Source organism: Rana temporaria, chromosome 5, assembly GCF_905171775.1.
Source record: "Rana temporaria chromosome 5, aRanTem1.1, whole genome shotgun sequence".
In the NCBI taxonomy this organism is placed as follows: domain Eukaryota; kingdom Metazoa; phylum Chordata; class Amphibia; order Anura; family Ranidae; genus Rana; species Rana temporaria.
In genome coordinates this window covers 377,320,939-377,337,219 of record NC_053493.1, presented here as the reverse complement: position 1 = coordinate 377,337,219, position 16,281 = coordinate 377,320,939, and the positions used below count along the sequence as shown (strand labels likewise).

Sequence of the window (16,281 nt, the reverse complement as noted above, 5' to 3'; positions counted from 1 at the left end):
TGTAATTCTTAGGAATAACTCACTTAAATCTGATCAAACAAGAGTCTAATAGGCATCCCGGGTATGACATTTTTTTAAAAACAAAATGATAAATTATAATATAATAAATAATTATAACAAATAATAATATAATTCTAATAAAAATTATTCAATAATGTAATAAACTCAAAATCACTGAAATTTGCTCAGTTGCAGAATTGTTGCTGTCATTATTTTTTTTTTATGACGAATTTCCCCCACAAATCGCTATCGCACAATTCTGCAAGTGATTATAATTTATTAACGCTGTTTTCTAGCTGATCTAAAACCATTTTTGACATAAAGGGACACTTTTGGTTGCTATGGACAATATACAGTTTGCAGGGAGAAAGAAATGTTTTTATTATATAAAAGAACATGTAGGGCACTGGGCAGACCACTAGGGACAAGGGGGTGTGTATTATTTACATACAGTACTGGATTCTATAAGATTACAGTATACTGTTTGTATAGTGTTTGTTTACTTTTTTGAATTTGGCGCCGATCTCCGCCCCGTGCATCGTAACGTGAAGCGAGCGAGGTCCCGCTCGCTCACACAGCGAGGTGGCATCGCTGGATCCAGGAACAAGGTAAGCCAGCGCGCGCTGCAGGCTCTGCATAGCTACCCCGAGCGTGACTCGGGTATACCGATTTTAACACAAAAAATCCACCCCAAGTCACGCTCGGGAATACCGCCAGGAGGGTTAACAGAGGGAATGCAGAAGCCTTCCATACAGAAAACTGCAGAAGATTTCCTCCAGGCGTGACCTTGCTATTTGGGACGTGAGCTGTCGGCAGAAAGCTCACATCCCTCTCTCTGCCCGTGCTGTGATTACACAGCATGAGCAGAGACTGCACAGAGCTACCAACCCTTCTTGTCCCTCTGCTCTGAGCTGAGTGGGGGTGGGGGGTGAGGTTAGCAGGGAGCGTTCTTTCTTTCTGTTCTCTGTGCTGTGTGTTGTGAGCTACAGAACAGAGAACTCATTGCTCATAATTAACAAAGGCGCTTGGCACCCCGTTTATTATCTTGGAGCAGCATCTACTCCATGTTCTAAGTTTAGAAGAGTTGTGCAAGAATTGTTTATTTCCCTTTTAGTTTTAAGAACCAAATGTAGAAAGAAATGTTTGGACAGCCGCACTCTGGAAAAACCTTCTCGGTTGCCTTTTTTTGATAAAAGTTTTCAAACACCACACATCACAGCAAAGACAGGGGCATACAGCTGACGTTTCGCACTACAATCAGTGCTTATTCATAGCATAGTTTTAAGAACCCCTGCCCTTTTTGTGACCCAAAATCTAATCACAATAAGTGAATGGTGAACTCACAGTGGTTGAATTAAGAAATATCTTTATTTTAAATCAAGCAAATAATCAGATTCAGAAACTTTACTAAATGAGAATGAGACATGGGGGAGATTTATGAAAATTGGCGCACACAGAATCTGCTGCAGCTGTGCATAGTAACCAATCAGCTTCTAGGTTTTTGTCAGGAAGGGCATGCCCATAGACAATATGGCTCCTCTGTGTGCACTTCTGTGCATCTTTACCGGCCAATCCATGCTTATTTCTGTGCATGTAGGAATTGGGCCCATGCTTGTGCATTTGCATGTGCACAATGGTGCTTGTATACGTGCACATACACATGCAAATTGACATGCTCGTGCGTGACAGTTGTTGGGGCCAAATGTACTATTTAACCTCTTGACCACTGGGCACTTAAACCCCCTTCCTCACCAGACCAATTTTCAGCTTTCGGTGCTCTTACAATTTGAATGACAATTACTCAGTCATACAACATTGTGCCCATCTGAAATTTTTGTCCTTTTTTTCCCACAAATAGAGCTTTCTTTTGGTGGTATTTGATCACCTCTGCGATTTTTATTTTTTGCGCTATAAAAGAAAAAACACTTAAAATGTTGTAAAAAATAAATAAAAATATCTTGTTTCTGTCATATTAGCAGGTATTGCAGAGTATTGGGTGGTATTGCAGAGTATGGGGGGGGGGGGGTTATTGCAGAGTATGGGGAGGCAGGTTATTGCAGAGTATGGGGGGGGTTAAATGCAGAGTATGGGGGGTTAAATGCAGAGTATGGGGGGTTAAATGCAGAGTATGGGGGGTTAAATGCAGAGTATGTGGGTTATTTGCAGAGTATGTGGGTTATTTGCAGAGTATGTGGGTTATTTGCAGAGTATGGGGGTTATTTGCAGAGTATGGGCTGTTAATTGCAGAGTATGGGGGGTATGGGGGTATTGCAGAGTATGAGGGGTTAATTGCAGAGTATTGCACAGGGAGGGAGGGATGGATCTGTGACTGCATGTGTCACAGATCCATCCCACAGCAGCTGCTGCTGCTGCCGCTCTCCCCCCTCTCCTCTCACACTGTACCGATCGGTACAGAGAGGAGAGGGAGGAACCGGCGTCATGTAATGACGCCGGTTTGTTTACAAGTGATCGCTCCGTCATTTGACGGAGCGATCACGTGGTAAACCGCCGCTATCAGCGGCGATTTACCGCGATCTGTGATGCGCCGGGTCTTCTAGACCCGGCGCTCACAGATGATTCCGGGAGCGCGCCCCAGCGGCCGCGCGAGTGAAGGATTCTGGGAGGACGTCCCAGGGACGTCGTCCCGGAATAACTCCACCGCGCTGTAGCAGTATTTTCGCTATGGCGCGGTGGGGTAGTGGTTAAACTGTGCCAGTGCTCAGGATTAGGGATGGGCCAAACACCCCTCAGTTTGGTTTGCACCAGAACACCTCGAACAGGCAAAAAGTTCTAGCGAACATGCAAGCCCTATTAGGCCCCATACACACGATAGGATTTTTCTGCGGATACGGTCCGCCGGACCGTATCCGCGGATAAATCCTCTGCGGATTTTAATTCGATGGAGTGTACACACCATCGGATTGAAATCCGCGCTGAATTCCCATCGCGGTGACGTGTCGCACCGTCGCCACGATGATGACGCGGCGACGTGCGGGACGCTGTCATATAAGGATATCCACGCATGCGTCGAATCATTACGACGCATGCGAGGGATGGGTTCGGACGGATCGATCCGGTGAGTCTGTACAGACCACCGGATCGATCCGCTGGTGCCGATTCCAGCGGATAGATTTGTAGACATGTCTACAAATTTTTATCTGCTGGAATTCGGAAATATCCGCAGATAAATATCCGCTGGAACGTACACACCAGGGGATCTATCCGCTGAAACCGATCCGCTGAGATTTTTCAGCGGATGGATCCTCTCGTGTGTATGGGGCCTCAAAGTCTATGGGACACTAACATGAAAAATCTAAAGTCTTAATTTAAAGGCTTATATCAGGGGTGGCAAACTCAAATTCATCGGGGGCCGCATTAGCAGTATGGTTGCCCTCAAAGGGCCGGTTGTATCTATAAGACTGTGGGCCAGATTCAGGTAGTTTTGCGTAAATCTGCGGCGGCGTAACGTATCACATTTACGTTACACCGCCGCAAGTTTTACGGGCGAGTGCTTGATTCACAAAGCACTTGCCTGTAAAGTTGTGGCGGCGTAGAGTAAATCCGCCCGGCGCAAGCCCGCCTAATTCAAATGGGGTGTGGATCATTTAAATTAGGCGCGTTCCCGCGCCGATCATACTGCGCATGCGCCGTCCCTAAAATTTCCCGACGTGCATTGCGCTAAATGGCGTCGCAAGGACGTCATTGGTTTCGACGTTAACGTAAATGGCTTCCAGCACCATTCACGGACGACTTACGCAAACGACGTTAAATTTTTTATTTTGACGCGGGAACGACGGCCATACTGAACATTGGCTACGCCACCTAGGGGGCAGCTTTATCTTTACGCCGCATATCTCTTACGGAAACGGCGTACATTTACTGCGACGGGCAAGCGTACGTTCGTGAATCGGCGTAACGACTCATTTGCATATTCTACGCCGACCGCAATGGAATCGCCACCTAGCGGCCGGCCTAGAATTGCAGCCTAAGATCCGACGGTGTAAGTCACTTACACCTGTCGGATCTTAGGGAGATCTATGCGTAACCTGATTCTATGAATCAGGCGCATAGATACGACCGGCCGGACTCAGGGATACGATGGCGTATCAGAAGATACGCCGTCGTATCTTCTTTATGAATCCGGCCCTAGGTGTCCACTACTTATTATGGGATGGAATGAGATGGGATGGGGTATGGTGGGGTGGGATAGGATGGGATGGGCTACCTGACATACATGTACCTACCTGACATACACTGACCTCACCTACCTGACATACACTGACATCACCTACCTGACATACATGGACCTACCTGACATACACTGACTTCACCTACCTGACATACATGGACCTACCTGACATGCATAGACCTACATGACATACATGGACCTACCTGACACACTGACTTCACCTACCTGACATACATGGACCTACCTGACATACACTGACCTCACCTACCTGACATACACTGACCTCACCTACCTGACATACACTGACCTCACCTACCTGACATACACTGACCTCACCTACCTGACATACATGGACCTACCTGACATACATAGACCTCACCTACCTGACATACACTGACCTCACCTACCCGACATACATGGACCTACCTGACATACATAGACCTACCTGACATACACTGACTTCACCTACCTGCAGGGCCATCTCAATAGCATCATGGGCCCCTGGGCAAAGTAATGCTATGGGGCCCCTACAAGCCTGCCCCAATTTACGCACCTACTCTCAAGAATAAAAATACAAAATTTCTACTTTTCAGCGTGTCACTTGCCACCGTCACCAGCCACCAGATTCAGCGTGTCACTTGCCACCGTCACCTGCCACCAGATTCAGCGTGTCACTTGCCACCGTCACCTGTCACCAGATTCAGCGTGTCACTTGCCACCGTCACCTGTCACCAGATTCAGCGTGTCACTTGCCACTGGTTCCGTGTCACCAGATTCAGCGTGTCACTTGCCAAGTCACCTGCCACACGTTGCGGATTGTCACTTGCCACATGTTGCCACATGGGGAGCTGACAGAGAAGATGGGGGCCTGGCAGAGAGAAGGGGGGGTCTGGCAGAGAGAAGGGGGGTCTGGCAGAGAGAAGGGGGGGTCTGGCAGAGAGAAGGGGGGTCTGGCAGAGAGAAGGGGGGGTCTGGCAGAGAGAAGGGGGGGTCTGGCAGAGAGAAGGGGGGGTCTGGCAGAGAGGAAGGGGGGGTCTGGCAGAGAGGAAGGGGGGGTCTGGCAGAGAGGAAGGCGGGGTCTGGCAGAGAGGAAGGGGGGCACTGGCAGAGAGGAAGGGGGGCACTGGCAGAGAGGAAGGACTGGCAGAGAGGAGGGGGCCGGGATCTTTACAGTGCATGGTGTGGACTGGAGGAGGCTTGCAAGGAGGCTTCTGGAGTCTGCGGCGCCTATGATGGACGTCACACGTCCCGCGGTCCCGGGATTGGATCTCCGGGACGTCCATCATAGGAGCTGCAGGCTCCAGAAGGCGGGACCTAGGCAGCCGCCGGGTGTACCAAGATGGCCGACCGCTCCGGAGCTAGGCCGAAGCCGCGGCCTTTCCTAAGGCTGAGGCAGCGGTGCGCTCCGCGGATCAACCCGTTCGGATCACGTTGGCGCGGGCAACATGGCAAGGTCTGGCGGGCCTTGTGTTTGCCACCCCTGGCTTATATGAAAGTTATTGCCATAAAAAGTGTATAGGGACCCGGGTGCTGCCCTAGGGGATATGTATCAATGCAAAACAAAGTTTTTAAAAACAATTGTTTTTTCAGGAGCAGTAATTTTAATATTGCTTAAAGTGAAACAATAAAAATGTAATATTTATTTAAATATTGTGCCTGGGGAGTCCCCTTAGTCTGCCTGTAAAGTGGTGCATCTGTGCGACGTGTAGAACAGTGCCACAGCAATAATGACATTTCTAAAGGAATTAAATGTCATTTAAACTTGCTTGGCAATATGCATGAAAAATCAATGGATTGAATCCCCCATTTATCAGGGGGGGCCCCCAGATACCTCCTCCCCCCATGTGAATGGGTATCAGGTACATTGTACCCCTACCCATTCACCAAAAAAGTAAAAACCATTGAATGGGTAGAGAGTTAAAATGTACCTGATACCCATTCACATAAGGGGGGCCCGGATCTGGGGGACACCCCAATGGTTCAGAACGGGGGGGGCGCTCGCTTGTCCCCTCCCTTTCCTGGACTGCCAGGCTGCATGCTCGGATAAGAGTCTGGTATGGATTTTGGGGGGCACCCCACGCCATTTAAAAAAAATAAAAAATGCAGTGGAGTTCCCCTTAAAATCTATGCCAGACCCAAAGGGCCTGGTATGGATTTTAGGGGGGACCCCGCGCTGTTTTCTTTATCAATTTTTGCGTGGAGTTCCCCTTAAAATCTATACCAGACCCAAAAGGCCTAGGGTTTCATTTAACCACTTCAATACACTGTATTATATACTCTGCACTGCACTATATACCCTGCAAGGTATTATATATACTACACTGATGGCACTATATACTTTCCACTGTAATATATATACTACACTGACTGCACTGTACTCTGAACTGTATTATATATACTACACGGACTGCACTATATATTCTCCAAAGTATTATACATACTACACGGACTGCACAATATATTCTCCACAGTATTATATATATATATATATATATATATATATACTACACTGACTGCACTATATACTCTGCAATGTATTATATATACTACACTGATGGCACTATATACTCTCCACTGTATTATAATACTACACTGACTTTAGTATACACTCTGAACTGTCTTATATATACTCCACTGACTGCACTATATACTCTGAACTGTATTATATATACTACACTGACTGCACTATATACTCTGAACTGTATTATATATAACAGGGCTCAAAATTTTAAGTCCTGAGCTACTAGCCAGGCCTCAAGAGTTACTCGCCACCAGTTGCCCCACCTAATTCATACACTGCCCTGCACCTAATTGCACCCGTAAACACGCCCTCGTAGATTATCTCATGGAATGACACTGTTAAATGTTTTATGCAGAATCAAGTTACAAAATTAAATATTACCAACAACAACTTTAACAAAATGGGACAGGGCACTGGGGTCAGACCAGAGGGACAGGGCACTGGGGTCAGACCAGAGGGACAGGGCACTGGGGGCAGATCAGAGGGACAGGGCACTAGAACTGGGTCTCTTCCCCATTCTCTTGCTGTCTCCTCTGCAACTCCCATCCATCCTCTCTCTCTCCCATTCATCTCATCATCAGGAGCCTGTGTGCGGCTCCACGCTTGCATGTCCCCACTTCCCCCTTTTATTCAGGCTGGCAGTGAGGAGAGGTGGTGCAGCACAGCGGGAGGGAGTACAATCCAGCGCTGAGATCCACACAACTGCACAGCCATTGACACCATAGCACAGCGCACACTGACAGCGCACAGCACACATTGAGACCAGTCTGTTCACAGTGCTCAGGCTGAACTGCTGGACACTTACATAGAGCACAAGGAGAAGAAAACTGTACAAACTGGAAGGCTGCCGCTGTCATGTCAGGGCAACTTTCAGTGAGCGCTGCATCGGAGTGGTAATTTTCGCAATCCTCCACCTCATTCATTACTTTCTGCTCTCCAGCTACATTGGTCGGGGGAGGGGGGGCAGGCTCAGAGAGGTCATACTGTTAGGTCCCATGGCTTAATGAGAATTGTAAGGAGAGCACCTGTGTACTGCTCTGCCTGTGCGCGGCTCACCAGACTACTTTTCCCGAGCATGCACCTTTTCTCTTCGGCCGCCAATCTCATCGAGACTCTAAGTGTAGGCACAGATTGGAGGGAGATTGGTCATGTAGCCCTGTCATCACTCGCCCCCAGCTTAAATCCACTCGCCAAATGCTAGTAGGCGAGTGGAAATTTTGAGGGCTGATATATAATACACTGACTGCACTATACACTCTGACTACTCCACTGACTGAGTGCACACTATACTACACTACCTGCTTAATCTCCATTCATTCACTATATAGGGCCGCTGTGTAAGCAGCAGCCTTATATAGTGTGTGGCGTGGACCCCTGAGCCATGATTGGCCAAAAGCACCCTGCCTTTAGCTAATCATGGCTCTCACAGCACATTATGCTGTGATTGGCCAAAGCATGCAGGTCAGGTGCATGCTTTGGTCAATCAGCAGCTGTCAATGCACTGCGATCTCGCAGTGCATTATGGGGTGCTCCGCAGCGGAGAACTTGCCGTGAGCACCCCATATGTTTGTTTGTTCTATTAACAAAGGAACAGCTGATGTTCAAGGCAAACTTATGTTCACCTCGAACATCGAGCCCATCCCAACTCAGGATCAGTGCTGTTTCATCTTCAGCCTCCTGTCTATCCTGAGACCCTGTGTTCCTGTATCCTGACTCCGGTTGCTGACCCGACTTGTCCTAATTACTCTCTAAACTTTTCCTCCACAGGCAGCTTCTGCCTACTCCTTTTGCTTCTGTTCCACTGATCCTCCTGACCTAGCTTGCATCCTGACCATGCTTTTGCCTGTGTCTCTGTACCGGATCTGTTCTGCCAGTGTATGACCTGGCCTGCCTGACTCTGCTAATCTTCTGTAGCCCCCTGTACCTGCCTGCCATCCTGCTGTGCCTTAATTTAGAGAGATTCCCATGATTAAGCCCTGCTGTGGGTGAAACATGTTGAGGGCATGGCTTTGGATGGGAGTGATTGGTGAGCTGTCGTTACAATAAACCTTGGCTGGAGTTATACATCTTTGGTGTACGGCCTGTTATTTGGATGATTGGAATTCTAGGCAGATTAATCGGCTTCTATTTCAATAAACCACACCCACCTTGTATAAGATTAGTCTTTGTAAGTCTGAAAATTGTCTTGTCCAGAAGAGATACTTGGTAGCTACAGGTCCCCACTCCATTCCACTAGCATCCTACTCTGATCTACAGGCACACTGTCTATATATACCCTACTAGCTACTGGTAAAGCATATTTGGAATACAGGTCCCTAATAAATGGCCCATACCGAAAATGTGAAGTCTACCAGATTTTAATAAACAGCATGATGTAAATTGGAATATTGACTTGACCCTACCTTGAATCAGCAACATCTTCAGCACTGGAGTACTTTGGTCCAGTAGGATAGTCTGTCCTTTAGTGATGACAGCCATTGAACCCTCTTCTGGGGGAGAATCCCCTCCCCACGTGTATTTAGAGGACCAAACATCAATGTATAAAAAGTCAGCATTGTCCTGAAACAGACAAACATGTAAATCATGTCGCACAGTATCCTAAACTGTATTTAATGGAAAAAAGGAACCTATAGATCCAACAGATAAAATTAGGGGGCATAATATTTTAGGCTACCTAGACCTCCATTGTCTCTAGTTTGCAACCAAAGCCTTCTGTCCCCCTGTTATTCACAATTATCCCTCTTTTAGGTCTGATCTATCATCTAGCCTACCCAAAAACATTTTATTTTTGGTCAGTATAGGGAATAGTTAGAATACCTGTAGTTACTGCTGTCTCTGGCCTTGTAGGGACTTTACCTTCACTTTCTGACAAAGTATTTTAACCTACAAGTCCCAGTGACATGGACAGAAAGTGATATCTGCCCATCAGGAACAGAAACGTAAATTTTTTTTGGTCATGGGAGTGCTTCTATTATACTGGAGGGAGGCAAATGGCATACTCTGGTTTATTTATCCTCACAAAAGGTTCAGCTGAGATATCCTCAAGCCCCTGAATCACCTCCAGTCTGCACCTACAGATCCATTAGGTAGATTCAGAAAGAGTTAGGCCGGCTTATCAGTAGATAAGCCGACCTAACTCAGAATCTACGCCGACCTATGTTTAAGCGTATGCTCAAACAGAGATACGCTTAAACATATCTAAGATACGACGGCTTGCGCCGTCCTATCTTAGATTGCAATATTTTGGATGGCCGCTAGGTGGCGCTTCCATTACGGTCTGCGTAGAATATGTAAATGAGTTAATACGCAGATTCACGAACGTACGCCCGGCTGCCGCAGTAGTTTTACGCCGTTTCCGTAAGGCATTAGCAGGCCTAAAGTTATTCCATCTATTAGGTGGAATAACAATGTTAAAGTATGGCCGCCGTTCCTGCCGCGAGATTCGAATTGTTTACGTTGTTTGCGTAAGTCGTCCGCGAATCAGGATTTAAGTCGTTTACGTCCACGTCGAAATCAATAGGCCCGTGCGGCGTACTTAGCTGCAATGCACCCTGGGAGATGTAGGTGCCCGGCGCATGCGCCTTAAAATAAACGTAAAAAACGTGAGGTCAAGCCTCATTACCATAAAATACGCCCCCCCTCCAAGACATTTGAATTTGGCGCCCTTACGCCCGCCAGCTTTAGGCTACGCCGCCGTATATTAGCAGGCAAGTACATTGAGAATCATGTACTTGCCTAACTAACTAACGGCGGCGTAGCCTAAACAGGCTAAGCTACGCCGCCGCAAGTTTAAGCCTTTCTCTGTGAATCTACCTACATGATTCCACTTTCAGCAGTTAAATACTGTGCCTGAAATTGGGCTTTTAACTTTGTGTCAGAGTCTAACCTGTAAATAAAAACATTGTTTCACCTATTTTAAAGCACTTATATACAGGACAAGCAGCAATGCTGCCCATGCAAGCCAGTTAAATATTTTCAAGAAATAGTTCAATATTATTTTTATGATCATCACATTTTAGGAAAGATGCACAGTGCATTTTTCCACATTTTGTTATGTTACAGCCTTATTGCAAAATGGATTCAATTTATTATGTTCCTCAAAATTCTGTCAACAATACCCCATAATTACAATGTGAAAAAAGTTTTTGAAATCTTTGCAAATTTATAAAAAAACAAAGAAAAAAAATGAAATAATCACATGTACATACTGTACATAAGTATTCAAGCCTTTTCTCAATACTTGAAGCACCTTTGGCACCAATTATAGCATCAAGTCTTTATGAGTTTGATGCTACAAGCCTGGCACACCTATTTTTGGGCAGTTTCTCCTATTCTTTGCCGGACCTCTTAAGCTCCATCAGGTTAGATGGGGAGCGTTGGTGCACAGCCATTTTCAGATCTCTCCAGAGATGTTCAATCAGGTTCAAATATGGGCTCTGGCTGGGCCACTCAAGGACATTCACAGAGTTGTCCCACAGCCACTCCTCTGTTATATTGGCTGTGTGCTTAGGGTAATTGTCCTGTTGGCATATGAACCTTTGCCCCAGTCTGAGGTCCAGAGCCCGCTGGAACAGGTTTTCATCAAGGATGTCTCTGCACATTGCTGCATTCATCTTTCTCTCGATCCTGACTAGTCTCCTAGTTCCTGCCATTGAATAAAATCACCACAGCATGATGCTGCCACCACCATGCTTCACTGTAGGGATGTTATTGGCCAGGTAATGAGCAGTATAATGAAAAAAACACTATAAAAACAAAAAGTTCAATATGGTCAAACAGCGCTGAAAAATTGGTTGTAAATGTCCAATTTCAATAAATTAAGAGCATTCATCTGATAACGGATTTAGAAGATCATGGTAGTGGAGAAAGCTGATAGAATATCCTACACCTCTTCCCAGGATAAGACACCACTTGTGGGGCACACTCCCCTTCGGGGTACTCACTCACCAGAAGGCAAAATATAATATACACTGAAAGGTATCTTTTCTCACTGGATCCTCCGTTCTCAAGCAGGTATCAGGTAAAGGAAAGGCTCCACATAGAAACACAAAGGGTACCAAAAAATAGTGTAATCCCGTTTTTATTTCACAAAAAAAGCATTCCCTTTAAAACACCAGATCCCCGCTCTAAATGCACGTACCGCAAAATAGATGATAACAAACGTGTATCCTCCGTAAGTGAAGGTGTCCTCTGATCGGCATCCAATTCCCCAGGTAGATTTCAAACAGACTTGCTGGATAAGTTACAGGAAACCGCCGCCTATGGAGAGTACACCTTGGAACGCACGCTTGAAGCGCACGCGTTACTTCCGGGTCGCCGTTAGAGTCCCACCCTGACCGGTTTCGCTGTCCAATCAGCTTCTACAGAGGGCGTATATTGACGGCGATAGTAGCCCCTATATATACAGCTCATTGTTCACGTGGTAAACATGAGCGGCGCATATCAATAGCGTCGACAATAACACCAGCACGGAGGCCGTGAAGGCTCAAACAGGTGTCAGTACAGCGGGGAAATTAAATAGTTGCTGCACAAATCAGTAAACAGAAAAACTGACATACCTTTTGGCATCAATATTCTGTATACGAAATATATATATAAAAACAATTATTAGTCATATAGACTTAGCATGTATTGATGCATCAGTATTATGTAACTCACAATTAATTAGAAAAAAGCGACTATGGAAAAAGCGGATATTATATATAAAGTGCCCTGGGGTCATGTGAATCACCAATCAGATACACCTCCTGAAAACAGGATAAAATACAATATAAACTTGAATAAATATAAATCCAATATATACAATCTCATTATGAAGAGACAAATAGGTATATATTCAATATAAACATTCTAATAAATAGTTTAAAACGTATTAAAAATATATATGTCAAAAAATTAATATAGCGCTCATTCCTTAACAAAAATAAATGATGTAATAGATATTCGGTCATAGTTCAATATATAAGACATATTTTAGTGTAGATTAACCTATCACATATACACAATTAAATATATATGTGGTATCTGTGCATTAAATAGACGTATACATAGTATCTGCACAGCAGAATCTCCATATGAATATATATAAAAGGCAATAGGTTTGAAAAAAGAGACAATATTAAAAACCAAGCATAACTATATATTCACATTCATGGAAATTTAAAAATTAGATTAAAAGACTATAGCTAAAAATTATCAATTGATAAAAACTGGAAAATAGCATAAGTAGTAAGGGAGATAATTAAAATAATATACTAGTTAAAAATCACTGATAAAACAATTGATATCTAATTCTACGTTCAGGCCTCTCGGAGCCAGTGTGTCAATACAATGGATCCATTTAGTTTCAAGCTTGGAGAGCTCTCTTACTCGGTTACAGCCCCTCCAATTAGGGCTCAGATGCTCAACTCCCCAAAATTTCAATCCAACTGGATTTTCATCATGAAACATCTTAAAATGTAAAGACACATTGTGATCCTTATAGCCAATCTTTATGTTGGCTATATGCTCCGCAATCCGTATCTTAAGTTTCCTTTTTGTGCGGCCTATGTAGAGTAATTTACAAGGACACTCTAATACATATACTACATAGGTAGTATTGCAAGTCATAAAGTCCTTAATCTGAAATATGGTATCATTACGGGATGTGAACTTATCTAGACCTCTCATCCTGCATGTTACCTCTTTGCACGGACCACACTTTCTACATGCAAAAAAAACATATTTTTGCCAGAAAGTGGCGGGTTTGGTAGGTGGGTCTAGGATTTTCTTCACAATCCTGTCACCGTAATTAGGAGCTTTTCGATAAATAAAATTAGGTTTTAGAGGAATCACATTTCTTAAAATCTTGTCCAACATTAAAATGTGCCAATGGGAAATAAAAATATTCTCGACTTCTTTATATTGTGAATGAAAGCCCGAGACAAAGCTCCATTCATGATTAGTCATTGGTTTAGCTGAAGATGCATTGTTTAGGTTAGAGGGAGATGGTAGAACTGTCAGTTGTTCAATAATAACATCCAACTTATTTCCATTGTATCCCTTCTCCACAAATTTATTCTTTAAGATTATGGACTGTAAGTGATAATCTTCATCACTGGAGCAATTCCGACGGACCCTCATAAACTGGCCTCTTGGTATGTTTCTCAACCAAGTCGGATGATGTCCACTTTGGGTTGGTAAGAAACTATTAGCATCAGTCGGTTTGAAGTAAACTCTTGTTCCTAGTTTGTCCTCATCTCTATATATCTGCAAATCCAGGAAGTGTACACTTACTTTGTTGTATTCACAAGACAATCTAATGTTGCGATTATTGTTATTTAATGTACTTAAAACGTTTTCCAACAAGGTCAAGGTCCCTGTCCAAATAAAAAAGAGGTCATCGATGTACCTGCGGTATAGTAATAACTCATCTATTTTTACATTGAAAATTGTCTTGTCCTCCCACTCAGACATGAAAAGATTTGCGATGCTGGGGGCAAATTTAGCCCCCATTGCAACGCCGGTCCTTTGGGAGAAGAATGAGTTATTGTACCAAAAAAAGTTATGGCTTAGACAAAAGTCCAATGCATTATGCAAAAAAACATTTTGGGTATAACACAGGTCGTCCCTCTTACACAATGCCCAATTCAAGGCCAGCAGAGCGTTGTCATGTTGTATAATTGTGTAAAAAGAAGTGTAGCGCCAATATATTTCAACTCTACTTTGGTAAGAACCAAAAGGAGAGAGATAATATAAGATTGGAAATAATCCAAATGTGTACTTAACACCGTGAGGTGTAGTGACAATTATTTGTAATTGAGAATTTTGTAAATCCTTCAAAATTAATAAATAAAACTTGTGAAGTGAAAATAAACACCTATAATGCAAAAATAGTCTGTGAGACAAATATTCCTGTGTGGATGTTAATGTGAATGTGAACCTCAGAGGATCAACATGCACCTGTTGCCAGTTAAGTCCTGTTAGGGACTCAGGAGAGAGATGATGGTACTCTCAAATAAACACACACTACAGCAATTAATCTGCAAAGGCAGGTGAGCTATAGGTTCAAAACAAGTTTTTTTGGGGGAACATCTTAAATCATATGGGATGATATTAACTTCACATAAATTATATATAGTCCAATCCCCTGTTGGGAATAATGCATATATATAGTCCTTTTTGATTGTATAAATATCCTCAGTAGCACGCTTCAATCAGACTTTTACGAGAGAAGAAATAACTGGGTACTCTTACCAGAACACGTTGACCCACTCCTCATCTTACGATGGGTGGGTCTCCAAAGCTTGTACGGGCCGATTGCCCTCTCTGGTTACCCTTGCGATGTGATTTTTCTCAAGGCCTCTCCAGCTTTATGTGGTCTCCAGATAGTGGTTGGTGCAAGATTATACTCACAGACAAAAGGACACAGATGTTCTCCAAAAAAATTTAGGTGATGGAATCAGTGGTTGATCACAACAGAGTATGTGGAAAAAGCAAAAAAAGAGAGCTCCACATAGTGTAAAAAAGTTACAGTTTTAATGAAAAAACTTCAAACTTGTGTCACTGAAAAAAGTGAACACACTGGATAAAATAACACTTTGAACAAAAGTTTTTTCCAAACAAAGTTCAGCAATAAAAATCAAAATCAAAAGTCCAACAAAAAATTGTAAAATCCAAGAAAACCATGCAGCAAACCAAAAAAGCTTTCCAATCCAATAAACGGACAGAAAATATCCACAGATAATGCAGGTGATGGCGGTATGACCTGCATTATCTGTGGATATTTTCTGTCCGTTTATTGGATTGGAAAGCTTTTTTGGTTTGCTGCATGGTTTTCTTGGATTTTACAATTTTTTGTTGGACTTTTGATTTTGATTTTTATTGCTGAACTTTGTTTGGAAAAAACTTTTGTTCAAAGTGTTATTTTATCCAGTGTGTTCACTTTTTTCAGTGACACAAGTTTGAAGTTTTTTCATTAAAACTGTAACTTTTTTACACTATGTGGAGCTCTCTTTTTTTGCTTTTTCCACATACTCTGTTGTGATCAACCACTGATTCCATCACCTAAATTTTTTTGGAGAACATCTGTGTCCTTTTGTCTGTGAGTATAATCTTGCACCAACCACTATCTGGAGACCACATAAAGCTGGAGAGGCCTTGAGAAAAATCACATCGCAAGGGTAACCAGAGAGGGCAATCGGCCCGTACAAGCTTTGGAGACCCACCCATCGTAAGATGAGGAGTGGGTCAACGTGTTCTGGTAAGAGTACCCAGTTATTTCTTCTCTCGTAAAAGTCTGATTGAAGCGTGCTACTGAGGATATTTATACAATCAAAAAGGACTATATATATGCATTATTCCCAACAGGGGATTGGACTATATATAATTTATGTGAAGTTAATATCATCCCATATGATTTAAGATGTTCCCCCAAAAAAACTTGTTTTGAACCTATAGCTCACCTGCCTTTGCAGATTAATTGCTGTAGTGTATGTTTATTTGAGAGTACCATCATCTCTCTCCTGAGTCCCTAACAGGACTTAACTGGCAACAGGTGCATGTTGATCCTCTGAGGTTCACATTCACATTA

The 16,281-nt window shown here is 43.7% G+C and overlaps 1 protein-coding gene across 1 annotated transcript in view; it reads right to left on the bottom strand.

Annotated features, from left to right (window-relative positions):
* The window catches only part of LOC120941315 (fibrocystin-L-like), a 319,487-nt gene that overhangs the window by 101,288 nt on the left and 201,918 nt on the right, over positions 1-16,281 (bottom strand). Inside the window, exon 44 of the mRNA XM_040354640.1 lies at positions 9,113-9,269. Within this exon, the coding sequence (XP_040210574.1) occupies positions 9,113-9,269 (157 nt within the window). The remainder of the gene's footprint in view (positions 1-9,112; positions 9,270-16,281) is intronic.